This window comes from Neopsephotus bourkii, unplaced genomic scaffold (genome assembly GCF_033783945.1).
Source record: "Neopsephotus bourkii isolate Nb327-2 ecotype Australia unplaced genomic scaffold, CSIRO-AGI_Nbou_v1 NB_479, whole genome shotgun sequence".
NCBI classification, from domain to species: domain Eukaryota; kingdom Metazoa; phylum Chordata; class Aves; order Psittaciformes; family Psittacidae; genus Neopsephotus; species Neopsephotus bourkii.
Genome location: NW_026900980.1, coordinates 629,401 through 656,348, shown reverse-complemented (window position 1 = coordinate 656,348; position 26,948 = coordinate 629,401). Strand labels below are relative to the sequence as shown.

General features: G+C 36.3%; 1 protein-coding gene across 3 annotated transcripts in view; it reads right to left on the bottom strand.

Annotated features, from left to right (window-relative positions):
* SLC25A13 (solute carrier family 25 member 13) overlaps window positions 1-26,948 on the bottom strand; it is a 100,189-nt gene that overhangs the window by 13,331 nt on the left and 59,910 nt on the right. For all 3 annotated transcript variants that reach the window (XM_061350041.1, XM_061350038.1, XM_061350040.1), the window contains 5 exons: window positions 24,943-25,027; window positions 24,334-24,492; window positions 17,425-17,477; window positions 16,304-16,384; window positions 3,901-4,041 (listed from right to left, as the gene is read on the bottom strand). In XM_061350041.1, the coding sequence (XP_061206025.1) occupies window positions 3,901-4,041; window positions 16,304-16,384; window positions 17,425-17,477; window positions 24,334-24,492; window positions 24,943-25,027 (519 nt within the window). The remainder of the gene's footprint in view (window positions 1-3,900; window positions 4,042-16,303; window positions 16,385-17,424; window positions 17,478-24,333; window positions 24,493-24,942; window positions 25,028-26,948) is intronic.

Sequence of the window (26,948 nt, the reverse complement as noted above, 5' to 3'; positions counted from 1 at the left end):
CACGCCAGGCTGATGTATGGTGCTAAGAACAGCCTTCATGATGGTTTACTTGTGAACTCTGGAAAGAAAATTTTCACTGCAGTCCTTGCAACATTGTAAGCAAAACAACACAAAAGCAGAGTGAGGGAAACAGAAAAGCCAGTTGTGCCACCGACTCGATGCCTAATCCTGATTTAAGAGGTTTGTAACTTACCAATACAGGAATAAACTCACATTGATGAACAAGGAAAACCCTTAAGCCCTACTATGAGCTTGCAGATTGACTGGTAACGTTCTCATTCATCACAAAAAACAATTGCTTAAAAATATCTGTATTTTAAAAAATTATCATTATGGTAATATTAGTCACAAGTTCACATTACATCTTCTGAGCTCCGCTCCATATTCTTGGTAACTATGTGATATCCCTCCACTGATTCTATCTCTATAGTAATGCCATTTTCTCTGCTTTTGGCAGTACAGACAAATCATTGATCTTTGCTCAACTATTATGTTGAGGGAATCCCTTTTCTTCCCATCTCAAAGTACGATCTTTAAGGAAATTCTGTAAGCAACAGAGGATCCTGCCCCTCTGTACAGCTTTTCATATTATCCTGCCCTACTCGGCCTCATCTAGACAGTGGCCATCCTCACCTTTTCCAGGTACACAGCACTACAGGCACTCAATATCCGTTAATCCAGTCATCAGAAGTTAATTATTTGGCCGGTCATTGGTGGAAACTGCTATACAAAACTCCAGTCAACCCTTCTTAGAGCAGTTTTACAAGGATTTTTAAGAAGTCAAGTGAAAAAGGAGGAACATTATGGAATTGAGAAAGACTGATAGAGTAGTTAAGGTTTTGTTGGTTTTGCTTTCTTTTGACCACAAAAGAAATAAAAAAAAAAAATCAGGCCATACCAAACAGAAAAGAAGAAAACAGAAAATTTTGTTATCAACTATGAAATTAAATATTGATTTACATTTTTTTAAAAACTATTTCTTTAAGGAAAACTTACCAAAAAAAAAAAAGGCATCAGTTTCTTTCAAATGAAAATTACTGAACTGAAACACCTAGAATTTTGCTTTCAACACTTGCAAAAGAAAATCAGTTGGTCCAAAATCATGGCTAAAATAGGCCAGTGTTTAAACAGCTGGACTACTCACATGAAGAACCATTAAGCCTCTAAATGCCAAGATTCACAAATAAAATTGTTTTCTAAAACACGTACCCATTCTTGTTCTTATGCAGAAGCATGTCTTACTTAGATCTACTAAAGCAAGTACATTCAGGGCTTGAGAGACAAGCCCGTGTCCTGAGACACAAAAGACAAAGCTAAAACAAAGGAATAAAGCTGCAAATGAGAGTTGTTCGTGTTAAGAGTGAACAGCATGAAAAGTACTGAGATAAGACACAAAATCCTCGTTCCTATTTTATGGTTTTAAACCTATGAGTCACTATGAGTAAAAGCATTCCAATGTACCAAGATATTTCAGTTCTCATTAGTAGAACATTTATTATTATTATTTGACGTTCACTTGATCATTATGCTCACTTAATTTACTAGAAGCACCACAAGAGATGGTAGCACATACCAAACCTAGTTTTGCCTGGAATTTGTTTTAGACCATTGGCTCCTCTGGGTAGCATTTACTCGGGTTGGTGACTTTTATGCAATGAGTTATTCGTCCCTGCCTAGCCTTACCAGCACCACCAGCTTCACCACAAGCATTCAGGAGAGGACTGTCTTTGTGCTAACGCTGCTGCTCCACAAGCATCTCAGGAGAGCATAAAACTTCTCTGATACAGACTGATGGGTTTGCCATGCTATGAAGCCATTCCTCCCTTTGCCTAGGTAAAACCATCCTGAGGAGCTACAGAGTGAGTTCAAAATAAACTAAGCCATAATGAAGAAGAGGCTTTAGTTTTAGTGAGTTTCTTGTTCCAAATCATTATGTGACTGCACCAACTCTCTTGCTGGCATATGGGACAGGGAGTAGATAGGACTGCCATTTGCAATTGGGCACAAGCCTTCTGACATTGCCTGTGTTGTGCTGGGTGGATGACTGTGACTGCCAGGTTAAATTCTCTAGTTTTGTCAAATCAGTCAAGTTTCTGTAGGCAATGAATCCAAACTGAACATAAAAAAGGACATGAACACAAAGAGCAGGGTGGAGGGGTGTGAGAGAGACAGAGACAACAGAAGAGTAAAAGCAAAAAGAAACCTTTCTGTGGCTTTTCTTGTGGAGGTAAATGGACTTAATGAATGAACCAAACTGTGTAGCATGTGATTAAATAACTGCCTGTTTCAGTGCAACACACTGCTGTAACCAGCTCCTGTTCAGCTGTATTCCTTACAAATACTCACTGAGTATCTACTCTATGCAACAGAAATAATTTGTAATATAATCCAAGACATGAATGCCATTAAAAAATGGAAAACTGTAGCAAATTCTGCTCAGCCACCATGAGCAGTTATTCGGGGGGGGGGGGGGGGGGGGCACAAATCTAAAAATTGCTAACTTTAGTAAACTAGTTCATCAAGCTTTCTCATTTTACGTTTCATTTTTACTAGCCCAAGTAAAAATCAGTAGCTGCCCTCCATTCCTGCACAGCCTCAGGGATGGAGACTGTTTACCATATCCATGTTTTCAGTTGTAAATGTTGACCTGATCAACACTATAATGCCAGTTACCAGGAGTTTACACAATAGCATCAGCTTCAGTAAAACACCTAAAAAATTAGCAAGTCAATTTAAAGGGAAAATCAACACCTCATTAAATCCTATTCAGACCTGCAAGCTCTCTCCAGGCCAAAAGATACATACATCTACTTGTGAGCAGGCTTCCTCTTTGTAATGTTAACAGAACAATTCAAAAGGACTAGATGCTTTAAAATGGAGATGGAATTTAAATACTGTGGAGGAGAGGGATGAAACTTATTTGGTGTTTTTTGAAGAATCTTCCATTTACAGATGCACTACTGTAAATAAGAAATAGAGGAATACTGCCTGCTGCACTGGAAATACTGGCACAAACAAGTGATGTGAAAGCTTCCTCCCAAGAAGTAGGCTGCAGAATGTGGACAGACACCATATGGTGCCCTGCAGTGTACGGCATTTATTGTAATTTTTGTTTCAATACTGCACGTAACGGCTATCTCAGAGTACTCCAAGACCTTTCATACTCCCCTGTATCTTGTCTCCTTCATCTCAAAGTACAAGGCAGTATGTCAATCCTTTAAATTATCTGCAGCATACATCTTATTAAACAGACGATGTTTCTAATCCTGCTGCAGCCATTAAACCTAACTTTATGTCTACATATTTATGTATCTATGTGAGGACAGTAATGTAGAAAGCAGAATTGTAGAGTTTGTAGTATATATTCATAAAAGCAGCTTTTTCTGATATTATTTGTGGCAATATTCTTCTACAGTAACAAGAAGCAGCTTGCTTTAGGAGTTTATTTTTATGTGGGGCTCTCACTGTCTATTTCTTCACTATTACTGTGCTGCAATTAATTCCCATCACCAAATTAACAATGACATCTGGGAAAACTGCTGAACCAAACACATTAAGAGAAAAAGCACAGCTCCAAAACGGTAAGCTCATCATGAAGCAGATGAAAAATATGTTTATTTTTACACCAGGCAGAATATCAGAATTTACAAACTAATGCTCAGAGAACAATACTTATACCTGCTGCAGTAAGAAAAGAAATCATAGTAAGATTCACAAAAATAACATGCTTAAAAACAGACATTTTCTTCCCTCAGAAATGAAAACTGAAGATACAAGGCAGAATTTTTTTAAAGTACAATTATGTCCACCTATGAAACTTTGTGAGAACAATGAAATGATACTTTTATTTGAAATATTCATAATTGGCTTTTAATAGATATATATACATAAAATCCATACCTTGTAGAGACCAAAGAAGCCTAAGTCTCGTAATACACTGAGGGCACTAACTCGTGGACCAGTAGTAATTTCTCCAGCCACCTGTAATCGAATCTTGACAATTTCCAGTGGATTGGTAAAGATCACTTGAGAACCTCCAGCCTGAAATAGAAGTGGAAGGGAATACATTAATGTGTGACATTATTCGTAGCCTACATCCTGTTACATTTAAGAGAAGACATTTTAAATCCTGCTGTATTTAGTTAAGCTATTAGCAGACAAGAGTTTTAGTGTATTAGTAGTTGATGAACTGCAGTTCACTAGGTAAGAAACACACCCCACCCCCACCATGAGATGACTGGTCAGGGAAAACAGAGAGGAAGCAGGTGAGTGCGACCCGGGACAGTCAGCCACTGCAGGACACTGCACTACATAAGACAGACACCAGGTCAACTCTTGCTGCAAGATACATTCAAGTTACACAATCCTGACAAGCCAAGAACACTGTAAAGCAACTAACAAAGTGAAAGGCAAAATTAGTAACTAAGTAAAGAAACTGAGATGTGCATGCCAGTACATAGAAAGTGAAAACATACTACTGAAGAGCAAAAGTCTGGCAGAAGCTTTTTTAATTTTGGAATGACTTCATAAAACAAAGAACACACGGATTCCAAAGACCAGAACGCCAGATATACTGTACCTTTTTAAAAACCCAACTGAACTAACAGTTTCAGTGCCATTAAATGCTGTCCGATTCAAGAGTCTGAGCTCATCATTAGTTGTGCACCAGGTAATAAAGAAAAGAAGGTCTACAGACTGAAGGATTCTATTAATCAAGAACCACTAAATGTAGTTAATGTGTCAGTCTCTTTGTTGGGAAGACATCACTCAATCAATTTTGAAAGTTACACCTAAAACACAACAGTGGCAATCATTTCAGACTCCCCACCAGTTCCCATAAAGTTCATCTCACAATATGTAATACACGGCATAACCTTTCTGCTCCACTAACAGATCCCAAGTTAAAAAATTTAAAACAAGCAAAAAAAGGTAACACGAAGGTTACCTAAGTGTATTCAAAACATACTCATTCAAACATCATCTGGCCCAAATTCAACAGACTGTCATTCTAACTTCTCTTAGTTTCTTACTTATGTGGCCCAACAGCTATGCCCTTCTCTAGGTTCTGAAATCACACAAACTATTCAAAGGGCAACCCTCACTCTCCCCACCACAAAACAACGAGATTTTTTCTAGAAGGTAATGACTAAAATGAAATGAGTTGCATGTAAAAGCACTTGCATCTAGCCATGTCTAGTATGTAAACACTATGTGCACATCTTTTTTAAATTATCCAAATGTTCAAAGAATTAATCATAGCTCAGATTAACTATCATTCAAAATAAAAAATATGTGCAGTAATATGGTTTAAATAATGTGCTGAAGAAACAGCAAATCGCACGAACAACTATTCCTGCCTACCACTTAGACTGAGCATACACAGTGTGGTTACAAATTAAAGTCTTTACATAACCCCCAAAATATCCCAAATGTTTCCTATTTTGACCAGAAAAAGCATGCCCTTGTGTAACTCAACTGGTTTTGACTTTCAAATTGGCATAATTTAATTTAACTGCTTTTACCAAACCAGAATTCTGGTACGTATAAATGCTATTCTTTTGCCATCAGAAATTAGACTGATAAATTATCTGGCACACATGCTGACTTTAGTTTTGAACTGAAACTGAAACGTATTAAGCAAGCATTCAAAATAAAAACTTGTTTCTTTCACTTGTCCTTATGGTGAATTACAAATGCATATACAATAAACATTTTGCTCTATGTAATACAAATATTAAGCATTCACACATGCCATCACACTTATTTTCTTCTTAAAAGGAAAAAATCCCAATTGCAGGTAATAATGTTCGTTTGCAAGTTTGCTATACCAGAGCCCTCCTCTGAAACACACTACTTACAAGCTACTACCAACTGATCTATGTTAGAACAAATAAACTACTTTTCCACAGTATGATATTCTTGAAGTTCATTGTGCCACGACTCCATGGGAAGTGTTCCTTCAATTTTCACTACAGGAAAACCATATTAAAATTTAAAAGATGACAACAAAATTAAGTGTAATGTATTATTATTACTGTTACTATTATTAATATTAATGCACCGGAACACTGAGCAATTTAAAAATCTATTAAAATGGTTTTTAACATTTAAATCTATAAAAATATTTAAGTGAATGCCATATTTAAAGAATGGAAATAGAAACATCTATCTGATTTTTAAGGATAATAAAGGCAAATAATTTCTGAATTCAAACAGTACTTCAGGTGCTAGCACATATAAATGCTTACGTCTACATATCCAACCTGGCCACATCAACACTTGCAGCATTAGGTGTTTGTGGCTCTGGGTAAATCATACAAGACTTCCTCTCACTATCTGAAAAATGCAGATGCTATTATTTACCTACTTTATACAATCAAGCTTGCTGCACTCAAATTTTTAAAACACCTGAGACCTGCATGCACCAGGCATTACTAGTTTTGCTGCCCACAAAGAAGTTTTGAAGAAAGACACTGGAAATTTCCAATGAAGTCTTTCCATGGAACTGTCCAGGTGTTAGTGCAGAACTCCCTGAACACCCTTAGTCATCCTCTGAATTTGATCAAAGATATACTCCAAAAATCAAATTGTGAATAACTGAAAGCGATGAGCCAGACAATACCTGACAGAGGGTCCCAGTAGGAGGGTTTCTACCACCTGCCTGCTTTGTGATGGACAGGAAAGCTGCTTTATCAGCCCGTGCAAAGGCAGTTCTACCAGTAACAAGTATAGTTGCCTGGTGGGGAGCTTTTATCACTCTATTATTTAACCATCTGTGCTGGTAACTGCAGCTCCTTACTCCTAAAATGGGGGGGAAGCAAACCAGAGATGGCTACTATACTCTCTAATGAAATGATTTCTTGCTTATCTAGTGCTGGTAACTCCTATTGTGTTACTCATCATCGTAGCATCCAAGTGTCTCATAAATATTAATGGTATTTCCTCCCAGTGCTCCTGTGAGGAAAGTACAATGCCTCTGGTTTTACAAGAAAGGGATTTGAAGTAAAGGGGTTAATTGTCCACCCAGTGCACATGTCCCCCTAGCTGAAACACACACAACTTGTAAGAGTCTCATGATATCCTGATCTCCAAATCAGTAGCTTGAATCACAACAGCTTTGCTTCTCCCTTTTTTTCTGAGTATTTGCATAGTGAATGCAATGAAAGAAATCTCATCAACCTATCTTTTTTCCAGCCTGTTCAAGGTGCTGGTATACATGTTACTGAAAGAAACAGACAAACCATCATCAGCACATCATACCATCCTGCTCATTCATTCTGTCTGGCCAAAAGATGACTTTTGCAGCTGAAAGTGTATCTCATTTTAGAATCCTGAAATGTGCTCCCAAAGGTCTGAATTTAAAAACTACTCTTTCTGGCCAGAATAAACACAGTGTAAGTTCAGGCTGCTCAAGCTTAATGATTGCTCCACTAAGTGTCACAAAAATCAACTTCATCAACTGGTTAATACAGATAGTTTCCAGTAACAGCAATTTTTCTATACTTCAGTTACAATCCCAAATAGCCTCAAATCTAAATCCCTTATCATCTCTTCCAACCATTTTTTAAAGAAACAAATGATCTGGCTATAAAAGCAAATCTTATTACTTTTCAGTTATTATAATGTGATTAAAATAAAAACTGCAATTTTGAGCTATTTATAGGAATAGATACCTAGAGGTATTGCAGAGATAATTATTTGTAAGGGCCCACAAAGGGCTCATATGATTCTGAAAGAATTTAACATTTGACCTAATCACAAGCATTTATGTCCTTGTTTGATATAAAGCAAGAAAACAAATAGGAAATACCTCTGTCATCCAAAAACTCCTCATAGACACACAGCTAGAAATGGGCATACTTGTAGGAGTTCAATGTGCTTTAACAAATGAACAGCTGGAAATGCACCCACCCACGTGAATTTTTAAAAACAAGCTGGGTTGTTTGGATTTTTTCCTCATTTTTGCAGTTCTCCAACTCTGCACTTGGTATGATATCACCCAACACCTCTCGATGGCAGTATAGTCTTGTACAGTAATACAGTACTACCACATGCCTCCTAATTTCCTACTTTACTGAACAGGAGAAGCAGAAATCATTGAGGTGGCTTTTTCTTTCTTTTTTTTTTTTTTTTTTTTGTCCATGGGGAAATAAAACCCACTCTGTAGCGAAAAAAAACCAAACCCCTAGTTTAATAACAACCACTTAACAACACTCCAGTTTAAGAACTCAGAATGTTTCTGTTTCTTCATGTGTTCACATAATTTTGTAACAAACTTTACTGGAAAATAAACAGATTTTCACCCCATCCCCCCATTACACTAAGACACAGAAATTCCTGTTCTTTTTAATGTAACTACATTTTGTGCACTTACAAGATTAGATAAGAAATAAGTGTACCAGACCCAGCTCTCCTCCACTTGAAAGCTTCAGTGTAGGTTCTAAAGACAATACAGCTTGCAATTCAGGAAGAAAATTCTGTGTTTTCCATCCCAGAAGACAGTACTACATTCTTTTCCTTTCACCGTTATTGTCTATCAGCTGTTCTTGCACTTTTAATTAACCTTATTACCTACTTCAAATCAAAGCCTTTTTCCTGTTCTCAGCTAAGAGAATTTAGGGTCAGCCTAGATCTCTCTTCTCCATCCCATCCAACTTGTCACACACCACCTTTTAAGGTCTCATGGATGGAGAAAGGATTACTACTGCTGTTAGAGTGTTAATATTTCCCAACAATATCACCCAGGGATAGCAATTATGGCAACCATTAAAATACATAAGCAACATATTATACAATTATCCAAAATCAACCTCTGCAAAAGAAACTGTCCACAGTGCCTTGGTTACTCATTCAATTTACAAAAAGACAAGCAGGTGCAAGCTTCAAAATTTTTAGTCAACTCTTTATCATGTCCAGTCATACTGAATATTATATACTGTCCAAGGCCTTTACTCCTTGCCAGTTGCAGCTTGTTTTCCTGTTTATTTGCTAGCATCCATTAATCCTAATTGAAGTCAAGGTTCCTGAAGTGCTAAGCATTGTGCAGACATAAAGTATTGTTCCATGTCAGAAAAAAGAAAAATTAAAAAAAAAAAAAAAAAATCTAAATGAAAAATGCAAGAATAAAAGAATTACCATCCTCATTGTGTAATAAAGGGCAACTTAAACACAGGACTATTTGGTGATTTACCACAAAATCACATACTAACTCTACAACAGAACAAGGCTTAGAAGCCAGATTTATGGAGTGCCACTGCAGTGCTTCAAACTACCTCTGAAAGTCTTGATGTTTGTATGGCAAAAGATCCCAAGAGCATCAGATGAATTATGCTGAGCTGCTGCCTGTTACCATGAGAGCTACTGAGCAACAGACATCTGTCCAAAGTGACTGTTTTACAGATTTCAAAGGTGACAACCTCAATTACGTGGCACTGCACGTCAAAGGCAAAGCATACCGGGTTCTCAGAAGCTTGGTTCTATGTTACCTTTTTTTCCCAATAAAGCCAGGCTTCAAAAACCCAGACAAGCCATCTCATGCTATTTTGTGTCCTCTCATCTACGTTCCTATCAATACAGGATTCTGATAATGCTCTTTAGCAATGAGAGTTTATATAGTAAATAACTTTTCTTCAGATCACGAGGAGATTTCCTGAGCCCTCAATCATCTGCTATTCACTACCCTGACCAGGCTAGCACAGAAACAGCTTTCATGCTGCTCAGGCAGAACTGTGTTTTTCTCCAGCTAATCTCTCTTGCCTTCCAAGGACAGGCTTCTCTTGATCTGCCTAAAGTTTTACTTTGGGCAGTGAATGCTACTAGAATCGCAGAGTCCTGTTAATGCCCAAGTATACATAAAATTCAAAGCAAGCTCCCTCAAATGTTCATGTAAACGTGCTCATAAATAGAACTGCAATTAGTCTGAACAGGAGTATATTCCTGCTACTGCTTCAGACAGGTTTCCAAGACTCAGATACAAGTTTTGACGATTGTCCTGCAATAGTGTATTAATGACCTGGCTAAACAGAAACAAACACCAGTATGGTCTGGTTACAAGCACTGACCAAGTTTGCAGTGGGAAAAAAATTAAAACCGTGGATTTCATATTTTCCACGTTAAAGGTAATTCAGTTCTCAGAAGCCTAGCCAAAAAATCAAAGTGGAGCCTACTTGATTGGCATTATAAAAGCAATTAAGTTACAGACCTGTCAAATATGTTAACGTTTGGCTCTGTCTGCTCTACTTGTCTATTTTGACTAGTTGTAGAATCATTTAATGATTTACAGACCTTTCAAGTCTTAAGGCATGGTAGCTGTATTAAAACTGTGGCCCATTATTTCTTGATCACATCATAAATTACTGTGACATCATAAATATCTTCCCTTTTCTCACAGAAAGTTAGATTGTAATTCCTGATTTGAGTTTGAGGCTTTGTCTTTTGGGCTGTTTTTTTTTAACCTGCACTGGTAAGCACTAAAATACTTTATTGCCAGTAAAAGAAGGGGTAATAGGAGAAAGGGATGCATAATAAAATATAATTATTAAAACAAATTTATGTTTTATGCTGTAATGTATACTTCTATAAAATTTTGCAGTCGTTATTTCTAATATAATAGGGAAAACAAAGAATAGATTTCAAATGGAAAGACTATTAAGTATGTTTGTTGGAAAAAAAAGGCCTTTAAGAGCTCAGAATTGTTCAGTTCTTCAATTAGAAACATATCAACCTAAACCTACTCATCCCCATTTTGTTTTACAGTTTGAAAAGTTCTCACTCTCCCTCCCCCCCCCCAATCTCTCATTTTTTAGGGGAGAAATAAAGGAAAAGGAAACAAAACGGGAAAGTACCTCTAACTTGTTATGGGAGAACACCTTTGGAAAAAATTAAAATGAAAAAGAAAAATTCAAAATAGAGTGAAATCATGTTCCGCACAACTCCTCACCGCTTTCAGGAAAGGCCAGTTTAAACAGGTATGACTGGTGAAAATTTCAGCAAACTATTTTTTAAAACATCCAAACCTGCAAGGAAATATGGGGTGAGGTCAAAGAAAAGCAGGAACTCTACACCAGGCACTTCCCCACCCTTTGGTACAACCTCTTGGAAGGGCTATCATGTTACTGTATGTTGCTTTCCAAAACTTCACTATAGGGTTGAAATCGAAGATTAGCTGAAAATTAATCAGAGACAACTAAAACAGAGCAGTGTTGAAGTACTACAGGTTTGGAAACTTGAAGTTAAATTTAAGTCCAGATCTAGCCTGGGATTTTTGTTACAAAAGTTTACAATTAAAGTATTTTCAGTATGCTAAAAATAGCTATGATTACAGTGGTTCAGAAGACTACACTGTAAAAATGACTAATTAATTATAGTATATTCAGTTACATTATAGTAATTATATTAAACAGACTTTAAATCTAATTAATTTATTTAACAACATCAATTTTATGTAAAAAGAAAATAGCCTTAAATTTAATCAAGGGAAAAAAATGTATTAGGAGCTTTTGAACCTTTCCTTAAACAAGAAATGTGAATGTTGGGCTTTTACACATGCAGGTAGAATTCTCCTTGAAAGTAATGGAAGTTAGATTCCCTGACTACAAGGAGAACAGACCTCTGAGAATCAATCTGTTAAGTGTTCAAAAGATGTATGCCATTTGCTTTCAAATATAATATGAGCAATCATCAAGACGACCATCATTACTTAACTATCTCAATAAACTATACCAAAACTTTTCTTTGTAATAACAAATGTTACTTTCTTTTTTCTTTTTTTTTTTTTCAGATATACATTCAGAGATTCCCCCCCCCCCGGCACACATAATGCTCAGTTTCACTTTCCCTATTGCTCAGCCTCCCTTGCCAAACAGAACAGAATTTTATTACATTTAGGTTTCTGAATAATGAAAACAAGAATGACACCTTCAGTCTCCTTTAGCCTACAACTTCGAAATGTCTGCACTTTTGCAAGAGATGTAAGAAGTATGGGAACTGCAGTCCATACACCCTCTATCTATATTTTAATGCCACAGAGAAAATGCAGTTCAGATGTGGACTTATCTTTATCACTTTATGAAACATAAATGTTGTAAGTAGCTCAATAAAACTATTTGCACTGGATCAGTTATTTGGCACAACTGATCTGGAATTTCACATCATATTCCTTTGTAAAAATTAATTCTGGACAGGATTTTGCACCTTCTAGATGAACTCCTTCTTAACCATACCTAAATTTTATGTTCCATAGCAGGGTTGAGGTTGTCCAAGCTGGTCCAATATGTTTTAACTTTATTACAATTGCTATAAAGTCTCCAGAAATATGCCTAAAATTGTCTTGACAATTTAAATAAAAGCAGATCTGTACAGGGTCTGTAATTGTACTGTGCTACATGATTTAAACTGGCTAATAGTGAGCACACACTGAGCAGCTGGGAAGGAAAGGACTGTGTGTGCTCGGAAAGGGGAGGGAAAGCACAAGGAAAGGTTAATAAACCAAAATGGTTTTCTCTTTTCTTGCTGAAAATAAAGCCTTTGATTTACCTATAGAACTGTATTAATATATGCAGACAGGGCAACATATTATACAGCTATTTCTTTTAGTCACACTGTAATACTTCTTCTGTTTTCCTTTGTATTTTGTGTTTTATGATCACTCTTTATTTTGCATTTTTGCATCTCTTTCCCTGTTACTTCCAGACACACAACACAATCTTTTCAATTAAATATGAAGCTGTTTTATTTAAGGAACTAAGCAACATGACCATCTCACCTAAAAGCTTAGTGTTAAAGGCAACACATCAAAACCCCCAAAATTTATGCCACTTTTACAAACAGAGTTTACAATTTGTTAATATAACTCAGAATAAAAGAATAATGGCCACTGATGTATCAAAAAAGAAAAAAAGTCAGGTTACTTTTAACAGAAGCTTTCTGTGAGCTAAGTTTAAAAGAAGCAAGCAGCTAAACTCAGTATGACTACTGACTGTTTTGTATTTACAACATATAAAAAAAAGACCATGAAAAAAGGTTACAGAAACTTCAAGATTATTACCACTGTACAAGAAAAGATTTCAAGTTGTACTTACAGCTTACCCAAGAGCATCCTTTTATTAAAGAATCCCTGAAGGTAAGTTAACAGCATTAGCAGAAATCAAAACTAGCACATTTGTGCACTTTTTCATTAAAGGAGGTAAAGTCAGATTTGTGGTTTAGACACTCAGCAGATCCCAGCTCTACAGTATCATTACGTTATGTCTTGGTACTGAAGCTTTTTAGTAGTCTAATAATAATAATAACTATATAGGATTCGCATGAGTGATGAGAAACCTAAATGCACAGCAGAGATCAGAGTTCATGGTGGATGTCAGGCATTGTGCAAATCGGGAAGTTATATATATATTTATGGGTAACAAATACCACAGTCACTAGGAAAATTTCTTACAAAGGGGATAGAAACTGTGAGTTAGTAATTTACATAGCAACCTTCCTTAAGAGTCTGTATAAAAATATAAAGGTTACACTTTAAATCATATTCTGGGGGGGTCTCCAAAAAAATAAATCTCAACCATCTATCACCTTCATCTTTATATAATAAAAAGCTATGAAACAGGCTGTTAACTGAACTAAGTGCCACAAGGTCACGAAGTAAAAGATCTATTTTCTTTTTTTTTTTTTTTTTTTGGAGGAGAGAAAACAGTTTACAAAACAGAAAAAGGCTTGTTCAATGAAACAATCAGCTTTAGTTACAAGTGCAAAAGTCAGCCATGTGTACTAATTCTCAGTAATTATGATGCAAAGCTAACTCCTTGGGGACTTAAAAGTCAACACCTGGCAATGGTTGGGCTAACAGTGGAGTGGAGCTACACAGGTGAAACTGACCCCTTCAAAGCCCTTTGTGTTACTGGACAACCCAAACCATCCATGTATCTGCTTGTTCTCCCTTTCTTAGGTATTAACGCTATACTGTACTCACAGGACTGGTATTTAAAACATTAAAATCTAGCACACATCCCAGCACACAGTCCTTGCATAAGCAATGATACACTCCAAGGAAACAGAATCGCACAAGAAGGAAAATTTAACATCTCTGTTCCTAACACAATCACACCTGAGAATTAGATGTGGAGAGCAGAAAGGTGATAGGGCAGGTGTCTTTTATGAAATTCATCTTAGTTGGCTGCCCCTTTTTAGACTCTAACACATCATGCACTCACTCCTGTCTTCTTGCCTCCCACACATGCGATTACCACATCGTGAAATGAGGTAAAAATCCAAGACTGAAAATTTTCAAAAGCATTCAACGGTGTCCTTATTGTTTCCACGGTGAAATTGCAGGTTTCACGTTGGCTTAAACAGGGACAAGAAGTTAGGCTAATACAAGGCTGAAAGCTATAGGAAAATGCATGTCTTTCATGCATGTATTTACACCATGAGAGGAAAATTCACCCCAAAACATTCGGCACCACTTGTAATGACAGTCTTTGTTGCTAGTCTGAATTGGGTTTAAAATTACAAAAAAAAACCTAAACCACCAAAATTAACAACAACAACAACAACAACAAAAAACAAAACAAAAAAACAACCCAAAAATCCCAAAGACCACCTGCAGAAAAGACAAGTTGCAACCTATCTACCTGGCACTAGACTATGCCCTTAAGTGGAACACTGCAGTTAAAAGAAAACTCAGGGCATTCTGCCACCGCACGTCTACTGCTACAACTTTATGCAGCAGCATCTCGTTGTTAACATATATATTTCAAATACCAAATAGGACAAGCCAACATTTACAGCACATTTAAAATATGTCTCAAACCACCTATCTCTAAAGCAGACCCTTAGTTTACAATGAACTACTGGCAAAAAGCTTGCTGCAGCATTCTCATGAATGACAGCTCTCTGTAAAGAGTGCTTTTTGTACTGCATTAAAAAATTCGCAGCAGTCTGTAAAAATAAAAACTCTAGATCAAATGACATTTTAAACAAAAAAATTTGCTGAATTCTCTATGGCTGCTATGTTCCTAAGACATTTTATTAGTGTAAGAGGCAAACACTTTTTACTCTGCAAGCGCTTTACTGCATTTTTCCTTCATTTACAACATGCTTTTTATTTAGGGCTTTAGAGACCCACATTCTTCTGTCCCTCCCCTTCTTTTTTTTTCTCCCCTGAATGCTCCTAAAGTTACAGAACAAGGGGATCCTACCTGGCAGTCTACAACAGGTCAGTGATCAAACAGAAGGAGCAGTGAGACAGCAGCCAAATCCTGCCCCATCTCCTGAGAATTACAGAAAGCCAGGTATTCTCAGCCTGCAAGGCAACCGAGCCACTGCACCCTGAGGCTCAGATAATCGTAGTACGCGCTCTGCAAGCACAGACAGCACAGATCTCCGCACCTACTGAGGTTAAGATACAAATATTTGTTTTTAAGTTGCTGCTCACTGTAGTTTTTAGCATAGGTAGAAGCTGCTTGAAAATGTGAGCTCATCAGTCTTATGACAGCAGAAACAAAGACAGATTGAAAATATACCAACATTGCTCTGCCCCAGTGATCAAAGCCGGTTTAAATAAACAGTGTTCTTTATCTGCAAAGTGCACTGGTCTTTGAACAACTATTCATTTTACCCAAAGTATTTACATTTGCTTGAACAAAATCAATACACCAGATACAATAAGCTGTAATATGAACAGACAGAACTAGACTGAACTGTGAAGTATTATCACTTACCCAGTAGTATGCCAGTTGTTCATTAAGATACTACTTTGTGCAAGCAAAACACTCTTGAAAACTTAGTGGGTTTTAAATACAGCCTACATTCAGGAATGCATTATGTACTGAGTTAAGATTACACAGCCTACGTCTGCTATGAACTCAAAGAAGCATGAGTAGTTTTTGCCATTTCAAAAAGCCAGTATCACTGCAAAAAGTGAAAATTAGCGAGTGCAGTAACACATCAGGAAAGAAGTGACGTGGCAGAGTGGGTGCCACAAAGTAGTAACTAATGATTAACTTCTGGAAAGGTTAGCATGAATCCTCTTTAGGCCATAAGCTACAGCCAACATGAATAAAGACACATTCTTTAAGGAAACAACTCTAAGCTGTGAGAATTACATAGCACAGTTAAAAGGCACGATGCACAGAAACATTTACCCTTTCATCAAGCATGGCTGGCCTATCTAGGAAAGAATTGAGATGATCTAGAAGAGTCTGCTCTTGAACAGGATCTGTGGTTAAACAGAAGCCTTAGTCCACATAGTTAATCTTATACTCCGCACTTTCATGAATCTCAGATGAAGGAAATGAAAGATACTTACACAGCCACCAGCAAGGATTTCCGCAGCCAGTGGGACAGAGCCATCTTTAGTCATAAACTTATCTCTCACAAAATCATTAACCTTTAAAAAACAAACATTTATGAAAGCTGATAAATTAAAAGGCTGGAGAAAACACTCATTAGCTGCGAATTCTGTGCAACTGAAAATGCAAATATATCCATGAAGCTTCCAAACTCATACGCCAAACATACCTTAGATCTTAAATGAAATACTGTAAAGCTATGTTTTTCTTTCTAACAAAGATTTGCGTCTTAATTATAAATTATTACTATTGAAAAAAGATACCAATCACTAATTAAATAAAATCATTATATGAAAATTAATGATAAAATAGGATTTTAGAAAAGCTGTGTTTACAAGTTTAAATATAATTTCAAATTGATATCAGAACATTCAATAATAAATTTTAACACAACAGTAATTAAATTAGTAGTATTAAGTACCTTTCTTTTTTTTAAATGCATACTCCTACCTGTGGTGAATACTAGCTTACAGGCTAATAAAAAAAAACATTAAAATTGGGTTGTAAGAAATTCTTCAGTGCCTTAAGATCATTCAAGAAATTGCAGAATTACAGAAGTAAAACATTTAGGGAGGAAAAAAATGCATTCAACAAGTTCCTTTCTTACTGACATTTCACTAAGTGATTATAGTATCTCCTGTTGTGCTAAAATTAAACATACAGGACCAAATGGAGATACAAACCCAAAAGCTCTCCAAGTCCAATAAATAATTATTCATTTCTGCTAAGAGGTGAAACCAAAGCCTGCACTACTTACAAACAAGCAGATCAGCTGAACAAGTTGAATAAGCTTGTTAAATTTCAGAGCGAGTCCAAAAATAAGTTCTCTGTAAGATTCCTAAAATGCATTTGTATTTATATTTGCACATGAACTGTATGCCATTTCTGATGTTCACAAGTCAGACATAAACAGGTTGCTTTGTGGTTTCTGCAATTAAGTTTGTATCAAGCAAAAATGATGGAATACACTCTGCTACGTTGCTGACACATTAAGGATAAATATTGTTAACATGGTAATTGCAATTAGGTACACTTCACAATGTGGAGAAATGTGAAAACAATCTATTTGCAAACTTACAGTAAGTTTTATGGCCTTCTCCGGTGCTACTCCTAACAGCTGCGGTAACAGACCTGTAACATGGAAACAGAAAATTCAATACATTAAGGAACTTGGTATTAACTAAACAAATCGACAAATAAATGTAGAGATCAACACCTAGAAATGGGCAATTTTTACAGCAATTTTGTGTTATTAAATTTAATGAGAGTACTTAAACATTCCATTTTGAGAACCAACTTTGTGCTACCACTTCAAGTGCTACTGCTGCTTGTATTTGTTTCAGTTTTTAAATCATAGTATCAGTTCACTTTATGCCTAAACACTAATGCAGATTTGCCAACTTTGTTACAGTATTCTGTCATAAACTAACGTCTATTTTCTGCTTTATCACACAAAAATTAACAGTTTCTTTTTAATTTTGTGAGATACATGATGAATCCAATTCAAAACTCACGAGTCTAATAACTTTAGCTGGTGAAAGCAATGGCATCAGATGGCAGGACCCAAAGGGACGGTAATTTAAATAATGCAAAACATTCAAACGTGTGACTGCACTCCTGAGGTCTTTGGCCAGCTAACTTACCAGTTCTTAAACAAAGGAAGTTATGCTCCTTTCTCCCCAGGTATGGAATTTCCTATTTGATTTTGCTAGAAGTGATGCACTACAGAACTGGAAGTAGCAGGAATCTCTGACTGTCGGTTTCACTTGCTTGAAGTGAACAGTCAATATTCCGTAAACTTTTGGATGCCGCAACTTCAAAGTACGCAAAGCTTACAAACTATCTGGGGCATGAATGGTGTTGCAGGCATTCAACAGCATAATGAAATTAGGACACCATTTGGAAATGCAAGAAAATCACCGCAGCTATTCCTGGTGCAGACCCCCTTTGTTTTAGTAGCTCAGGCAGCACATTTGGGTGCTTACTACAAAGCCTCACATTTTTACCTCTCCATGGTTTTATTTTTTGGGTAAAAGCAACATTTAAGGTTTCAACTCTAAAAGCTAACTTGCCAAAATGGCATTTTCCCAATGAACTCAGTTCAGAATAACAAAGGCAAAACTGCACGTGCAATGGATTAGTGTGTTCCTCCATCCTGCTACCATCCATCAGCTTTACTGGTCACTACTGATGCTTTTAATAAGGAAATCATGTTGGACAATAGCACCATTTGGCTTGTGGTAGCAGGAGGGACAGCCCTATTTATATATTAACGCCTCTAAAATTTTGCACCTGTACTAGCATTTTTGGTTTTCATGTGTCAAAAAGAGTAACACAGCTGATATACATACACAGAACTAACATTTACCCAAGACAACTATGTTGCATTGTGCTCATATGGCTGAATACTCAAACAAAAGAATAAAGTAACACAAAGTTCATACACAGTTGCTCAAAATAAACAAAAAGAATCCTCAGAGTAAGTTAAATTTCAAAATTTTAATTTCTTAAGCCATTCTAGCTCACAGGTGACTTGAATCCAGACTTCAATGAAAAACTATTAAGACAGAACTGTGCAACTAAATACATTTTCTGCAGCACTATGACAATACAAGGATATACAATGAGTAGGATTTTTCCAGTTTTAGCCTTATACAGGCAAAATTATCTTTCACACTGCTATGATATTTACATCTTGCTGTAAGACATCTGGCTTTGTACAATTAGAGACTGATATATAGATTTTATACAGATAATTTTTATATATATATATATATACAGACACTATGGCTAATGAATCTGTATCTTCAGAGATTAAAAAAATCCATTCCAAGTGCACTACCTGATCCTAAGCCTAATGCAGTAGAATCAGAGCAGGTCTGTAAGCAGATAAGTAATTTCAAAGAACCTGGAGATCATTAAGTTTAAAATCCCATATATAAACATATTATTAAACCTAAGCTATATATAACATGACTTAGAAGTTATATCAAATAAATTACAGAAAAAGACATTTTAAAATACCAAGATATAAAATCATAAAAATAGTCCAGTTGAAGCTCTGTATGAACCTGCAGTTCTAGAAGCAACATAAGCAGGACAAATCAATTCATTAACACTAGACTAATCTGAAGATGGCCTTTTTACTAGTTTTCATTTTTCAGCTCCTAAGACACCGCATTTGTAAAGATACATATAAAACTGCAGGAAAACCACGTTTATCTTGGCACAAGTTATTTTTTTCCCATCTGGTCCATTCCTTTTGCACTCAAATCTGAATGGGAAAACTCAAAACTTTCCATAAAACTTCAACGTAGAAAAGAAAGATTAAATAGGACAGGTAGAAGTTGAAACCCCATTGATTTTTTTTTTTTTAATTAAAAAATCAAAACCCAACTGAACAACCAAAAACCCAGAGCATTTTCCTCTTTGACTCTACTTCATACACAACTTTATAGTACAGAAGTGCTTTGTAAGTTTAATTGCAGATAATGCTGTATATGTCTACTACAAGATAGCATAACAGTATTCTAAAAAAGGCAGCATTAATTTTAATACTACATTTTAAAGCCTTGCCAGACACCAGCTAGGCCCTCTGCCTCCAGAAGCTTAGGAAGATAGAGGGACTCTTTGTTTCCTCTCATACTTACGTAATAAAGCTTTTTTCAAGTGGTACCTGTGCATTTTATATGTTATGACCACCAAAACTAAATTCTTTTTTCTTTACTGTTTTGATGGGAGCCCTGAAACACTCTTGAAAGATGTCTGAACATGACAAAGATGGTAAGTTTTGGAAGAAAGCAAGCACATAAGGGGACACATAGGAAAATGTCATTTTCCTTTTGGGGTTATCCTGACACTCTGGGAATTTTCAGTGTTACTGTGCATTAGCAGATCAGCAATATGACACACACAGAGATGTAGGACAGGCTTAGAAATGTCTGACAGTATCTTAAAAATGCATGCCTCTTACAACATCAGAGAATAACATTTTGTACATAGGCAGCCTGCTACTATCGTACATTGCAAACATGTTATTTAACCCATTTTTATACATCCAAGGCTTTTAGTAGCAATTACCATGTACCTCTTCATAGCTGACATACTGTTGTAGTTATAGAACTCTATGGAAAAGTAAAGGTGTATGTGAGAGAGAGCACCAAGAGCTGCATTCAGTTTGTAATGTCATACAAGTTATGTGCTGAAAGCAGACTAAATACATGGTGAACATACACACAATACCTCCTCCAGCCCAGCTGTAGCGACGGCACCAAGAAAAAAAGAAATCTTATCTGGCCAAAGAATTTTTTCAGATGTCTAACAGTGAAATTTCAGTTGCACACTGTGTAACAGATGTGACTGAAGGAGCTGTTCTCAGTCTAGGTAAAATATTTGAAACCATTTGGACACCTGATAGAAAGAAGGTAAGGGAATACTGCCAAATTCTTCTATTACAGGATTCACACAACAGACTGGACAACTATCACCAGTTGCCATTCAAGCACAGCACTCTCAGACTGGAAATCAGGTATTTCTTGAAGATTTTCTGCTTTGACAGAACTCTGGGTAGGAGTAAGCTTGTACTTCCGTTCTACAAAAATGGTACTTCATTGCATACTTCTGGAGGAAAGTTTCTGCCACTGTCTTGTATCATTAGCATGGGAGTGCATCTGTAATAATGAAAAGCTGGATGATGAATGAGTGATTAAAATCTAAGATTAGATGGCATCTGGAGTCACTGCAGTGCTACAAGAACAATTGGAAGATACAAAATGAGCAAGCTCCTTAATAGTTAATGATCACAGATGACAGTCTTCTACAGCATTTCCTGTGTTTTCCATCCTCTAGGAGAGTGACATTAACAACATGGCTACTGAGCAATTTGATGATCTGTATTTTATCTCTGGTACTTGCATTTCTCATAAAATTCCCATCCAGTATAGGCAAAATAATCTCTATTAGAGGCACTGCTTAAGACTGTGAAGCACTTAGTGACTTGTCGGGTGGACTTCTGATTAAAATAACAAATGTAGGTGACCTTACCAGTCAGAAGAGACGTTGACAAATCACAGCTTCCAAAATTCTTTTTTATATTTGCATATATGCAAATACCTGCGAGTTTCTAAGTATGTATTTCAGGTATAAATGTAGATGCAACAGTAAATTACAGGTATATGAGTATTCTTTTCAGCCATGCTTAGAAACATACAGATGAAAAATTTATCTCAGATGTACAGTCTTAAAAAAATAAATCCAAGAACACAGCATCCAATAATGAACAATTATAAAGATTCTACAGAGGCTTATATCATGTTTGTTTTGTTGGTTGCTTTTTTTTAAATCAAAGTATCTTTTCAATGGAAACACTGACTACCCCTTAGAACCAAACTGACACTAAACAAAATTTAGTGCTCTCTTTATATCCACAAGATGGTGTAATTTATCCTTATCTGAGAAGGTGGTTTAGAACATGGTGGTTTTGCCCTTTTCAAGTTCGGAATAAAATAATAATACAGAAAAGAAAAATCGGTTCACTGGATGGAAATACGTGCCTTGCATTAAAATATCATCTGAAATGCCTGAGTTCAGAGCAGGGTTTATAATTTCTGCTTGCTTTCTTGCAGTGTATCATGACAAAGAGGCCACTGCTCCAAATGTTTCCACTGTACTTTTTTTAAAGGTTTTACATTACCATTCAGCTAAGCAGGAGAACTCTTACTACCCCCTCCTCCAGCGGTGACAAAACCCCACATTTACTTAACTCTGAACACACCACAGTGTAAGAAAGAGTATCAGTTACCCGTGAGCAGAAAAAATTAATGTACTCTGTAGTTTGCCTTACCTAGTGTAACATTTAAGACCAGAATGAAATGATTCTTGCAATTAAATTTACTACATTAAACTGGGTCAAGTAAACTAGTCGATAAAATGTTCCTTTCAAATTTTCTTATACTCTGAAGCTTAACCAGAAACCTTCATTCTGCACTCAGTTGCTCAAACTTCTCCAACATCATCTCCTTAGAGAGCAAGCAACAGTTCGAATTTACAGAACTGCACAGAGGAAGCTCCACATTTTTAAGTTTTTCTTATTTGACTCTTAAAAAGAGAAGCTAAACCAGGGTGCCCTTTAAGTAGAGAATCTGCAGAAACGCAGGTCTCAATTTGCCTCTGAAATGATGGTATTCTATGCCATTATACGATTTCTACTATATAATCCAGAAATTAGATTATTGCCCTGGGTTTAGAAGTTCAGTTCCACCAAACTGTCTGAGTTTTCACTATGCAGTACTCCTTGGAACACTGAAAAGTAGTAAAGGGGATAACAAACAGAAGGACATGCCATACTGATGAAGGTTCCTAAAGGTCCCCAAATTTAGACATAAAAAATATCCCTCCAAAAACATGACAAGCAAATGGAATTAAGGATATGTATTTAAGACATCTCTGAGAGTGTTTTTTTTTTTCCAGGTGAAAAAAATTACTGTTTCAGAGGTTCAATATGACAGAAGAAGCTAACAGTGGAATTCTGCATATTTATTCTTTCAGGATCCCCAAAGAAGCAGACATACTTTTGCAGGGAATAAATTTCATTCTATAACTGGGACTTCTTATGATTCTGATTGTATAGATCTTTACAGAATAGAAACCATGTCAATACTCCTTATCAAATTATTACTCAAAAATTGCCTCAAACTCAGTCAATAATAACAGAACCTTCCCATCTCCAATAGAGATGAAATAATTGCAGCCTGTATTTTGCAGAGGAGCTATTTAAGCAACCTCTAGCAACTCAGGTCATATGTTAAAGAGTGCACACCTATCACACCACTTTGTTTTAACGCTGTTTTACACACTGTCTTAACTTTTTTTTTTTTGAGGTGCATATAGCTTTGCCAGATCATAACAACATTTCACTGAAATCCTCCATTCTCAACTGCTTTCAGCAATTAATTTCTCTCATTACAATATTCTGATTTTCAGAAGTTAAACAAAGTTTCAAAGCAAGATGGCCAAAAATGAAATAAGTAACACAAGTTTCAAATCCTCTCCAGTGAATTTAGCAGAGGGGAGTAAGAGATCTCAATAACCGGGATAATAGAAACATAATTTCCTTTATCTCTCTGACAGAGAAGAACTGCAGTCTTATGTAGTAGTTCATGATTATTTCCGACTACTTCTGTGTTACCTGAACGCACACCACTGATGCCTTAACTGAGACAGGAACATAAAAAGAGCTACCATCTACCTGCAGGCACTTACCCAAGATACCCAAGTGAGGATGATTTACATACTGAACACAGTAAATACGCTTTTGGAACTTCCTCCATTGCCTACAAATGGGACCTGGAACAGCTAACTTCATAACCTGAGTGTATTGGTTACTTATATAAATGTAAGTGGGCTGAAACCCAGCTAATCTCTGGCTGACTCAACAGTGAAAAGCTAAGAAGAGGTATACATGAAACCTGATAAAAATGACTATTCCCAATGATTAGTGAAGCACATGCAACTGGTTCAGAGAGACCTTTCTGTCACAAAAGGTATCAGAAAAAGAGTTCTGGTTAATAACAAGGTACCATATATTCTCTGTGGTTTTATGCCTTTAAATAGAAAGAAAACAGGCAAGAAAGAACACCGAAACAAAAACAATGATGATCTAACTTCGTACCACACAGGACAGAACATCCTTGGTACTAAGGACTACTGAGGGAATAAAAATTTGACGAACAGTATATTTCTGCTGTAGGAAATGACTATTATTGCCCAATTGCAGATAGGAAAAGGACAGAGAGATCCTACTGAAATGTTCTCATTACAATGAAGTTTTATTTATCAAGTTTGCAAGACCTGCACCTATAACAAAGTATAAACAAAAACACAAACAAGGCAAAATTGAAGTCTTAAAAAAAAAAAGCTTAAAATTCCAGAGTCCCACTGAACTCTTACTAGTATCTTATCATTAATATATATCACCTTTTAAACTTACCTCTATAAAGCCCGAAGAAACCTTCATAACGTAGCACTTTCTTGAAGCAATCAAAGCTGTTTTTATACATAAGTTCTCCCACAAAAGAGCCTGTAGAGCGCTGGTTTTGCATTCGAGTTTTTACCAAATCGATTGGGTAGACAGCAGTGGCTCCAACAGCTGCAAATAAAAATCGAGCTCTAAGAAAACATGATTTTGCATCTGCAAGGTTTGACTGCAACTTTTATCTTCCACATACACATCTCAAAATATCAGTTGTATGTTTTTTCACCACAATATATTCTGGATACATAGAACTATCTCCCACGGTTTTAACCAAAAGCATTTCTCTGGCCATACCTTATTATTAATCTGATTCTTCTGAAACTGGTTTGGTGACAAATCAGATAGGAACACCACCTGAAAACTCCAATGTCCCATAAATTACAAAACTCCTGTAGACCAGATGACCCTTCCACTTACAGTTATCCCATCCCTTAGACATGGCACGAAGAGAAGGACTGAGAAGCCTTCCACACTAAAGTGAAAGGCAGAAGGGGAAGAAGAGCAGAAAAGAAGTAAAAACCCGAACAGCGAAGATGGATATTCTTCTCCTCAGCCAAGACTAACCTCCAGCAACTGAACCAAGGGCAAACCTGTACGCTGATTCTGCAATCTGGATGAGAATAGGTCGAGACACATCACCTGGAGCTTTCTGTCAAGGCAGGATTTAAAACAAAAGGAAAGACAAAAATAATCAGAACATCGTATTTCGCAAGAGAACATCTCATGAACAGACAGATACAAGTATACAGATACCTGGAAAAAAATCCCACAATACACTGGAGATTTTGTTTTCAATTACTATTCCTTTTCCACTGGTTTCTAAGAGCCTTATACTGTAGCCTCTTCAGATTGGAATAGCAAAGAAAATAAAGACTGATACTACAACAAAATTATACAACTCCAAATTCAATAGTCTAAGTGTGTATATGAGGGCACACATATTGCATCTTAAGTAATTAATTTTCTACAGCTAAAAGCAACTCCAGTTTGGAATTTCTTTCCACTGTCACCAGAATCAGGTATAGCTATTACCTCTCAAGCTATCAAAACAAGTATGCAAGCACCGTTCATACAGATTAGCTAAAGGGAAATAAGGTTTCACAAAGCACCCCCACCATTTCATTTTGGTCACAGTCTATTAGATTCAATCCGATGAAAAATGTATTTCAGAAGAGCTTCCAATTTGAAACTGCTATATAATGAAAGAATTAGGAAAACAGAAGTTCTGCAGGGTTGTTAAGCCTTCCATAGTTACTATCACTTTTTGTAATACTTTTTTTTTTTTTTTTAGGATACTACAAGTAAAAAAACAAGATAAAAATATTTATTTATACAATTTTTTTTCCTGAAAATCTGTTTAGGTCTTAGCTAATATTCCAATATAGGTGGACTTGGTCAGAAAATCTTTAGTCTCAGCATTGAGCAGCTGATATTAAAAAGGAATTGGACGGAGACATATGGATGGACACGTGTATATGAAATGGTAAGATTCAAGTAGGTTTATATGTCCTAGCCTCTGGCATAAATCATACTAGCAAAGACAATGGCTTCAAAGCAAAAACTGAAGAAGCTGCTACTTTCAGCACCACATTTTTGGCTACATTTTACTGCCACCTATTGTAACTTATGTTACTTGATATTCAGTCCAATGTAAACACTTTTAACTCCTTTAGGAGTCTTCTAGGAATAGATGGTGAGCTTTTGGGAGCCAACTCATTTGAACTCATCCCAGCACAGTCAACATTTAGTCACTGCTCAAACAAACAGAAAACCACCACCCTAGATACTGTCTTAGAGCAGTGCTGGGGGTGTTCACATGTAGGGGAGGGAGGAGAAGAAAGAGAAACAGAAGAGACTCATGTGTACACACACACACAGAGGCCTGGCTTATGGCCTGGTAGTCCTAAAAATGTAGCCTGCATCAACTCATTGTGGTCAAACTGGCGTCTCTGCACAGACCCAGAGAAGGAAAAAAAAAAAACCTAAATCTCACAAGACACAAAGTTAAGGCTGCCTTAAAATAGAGACAGAGAAAAAGAAACAGAGTTAGTTTTATATCCATCTGTATAGAAACTTGTGTCAATGAGAACATAAGACATGCAAAACCAATATGAAAACTGAAAGACCAACAGGTTTAGCATTTAAAGAACGCTCCTATTTCTTTTCCCTCAAACACAACAACAAGCTCATTTGCTGTTATACCATCAAAAGTCAATACTAACTTGTTCTTTGAAATGCAGAGAATATTAATGCTTTTATATATTTTGATGCTTATATATATATACTTTTAATAGTGAGACTGTGAAGGTAGACTAAACATAATCTCTCTTATACTGATATTCAGCACAGCATAAGGCAAAGCAGAGAATACTCTGAAGCCAGGAACACGCATGTGTGTTCAGAACAAGAGCAGCCATTTAATAGGCTAGATGCTGAATTTACTATCTGTATCTGAAGCAGGAAGTCTTCTTTCCTCATTAAAAAGAACAGAGAGAACAGAATCACAAAACAGAAAACCTTAATTCAGTATACATCTAATATTTACTGAATGGGTAGATGACACTCATATG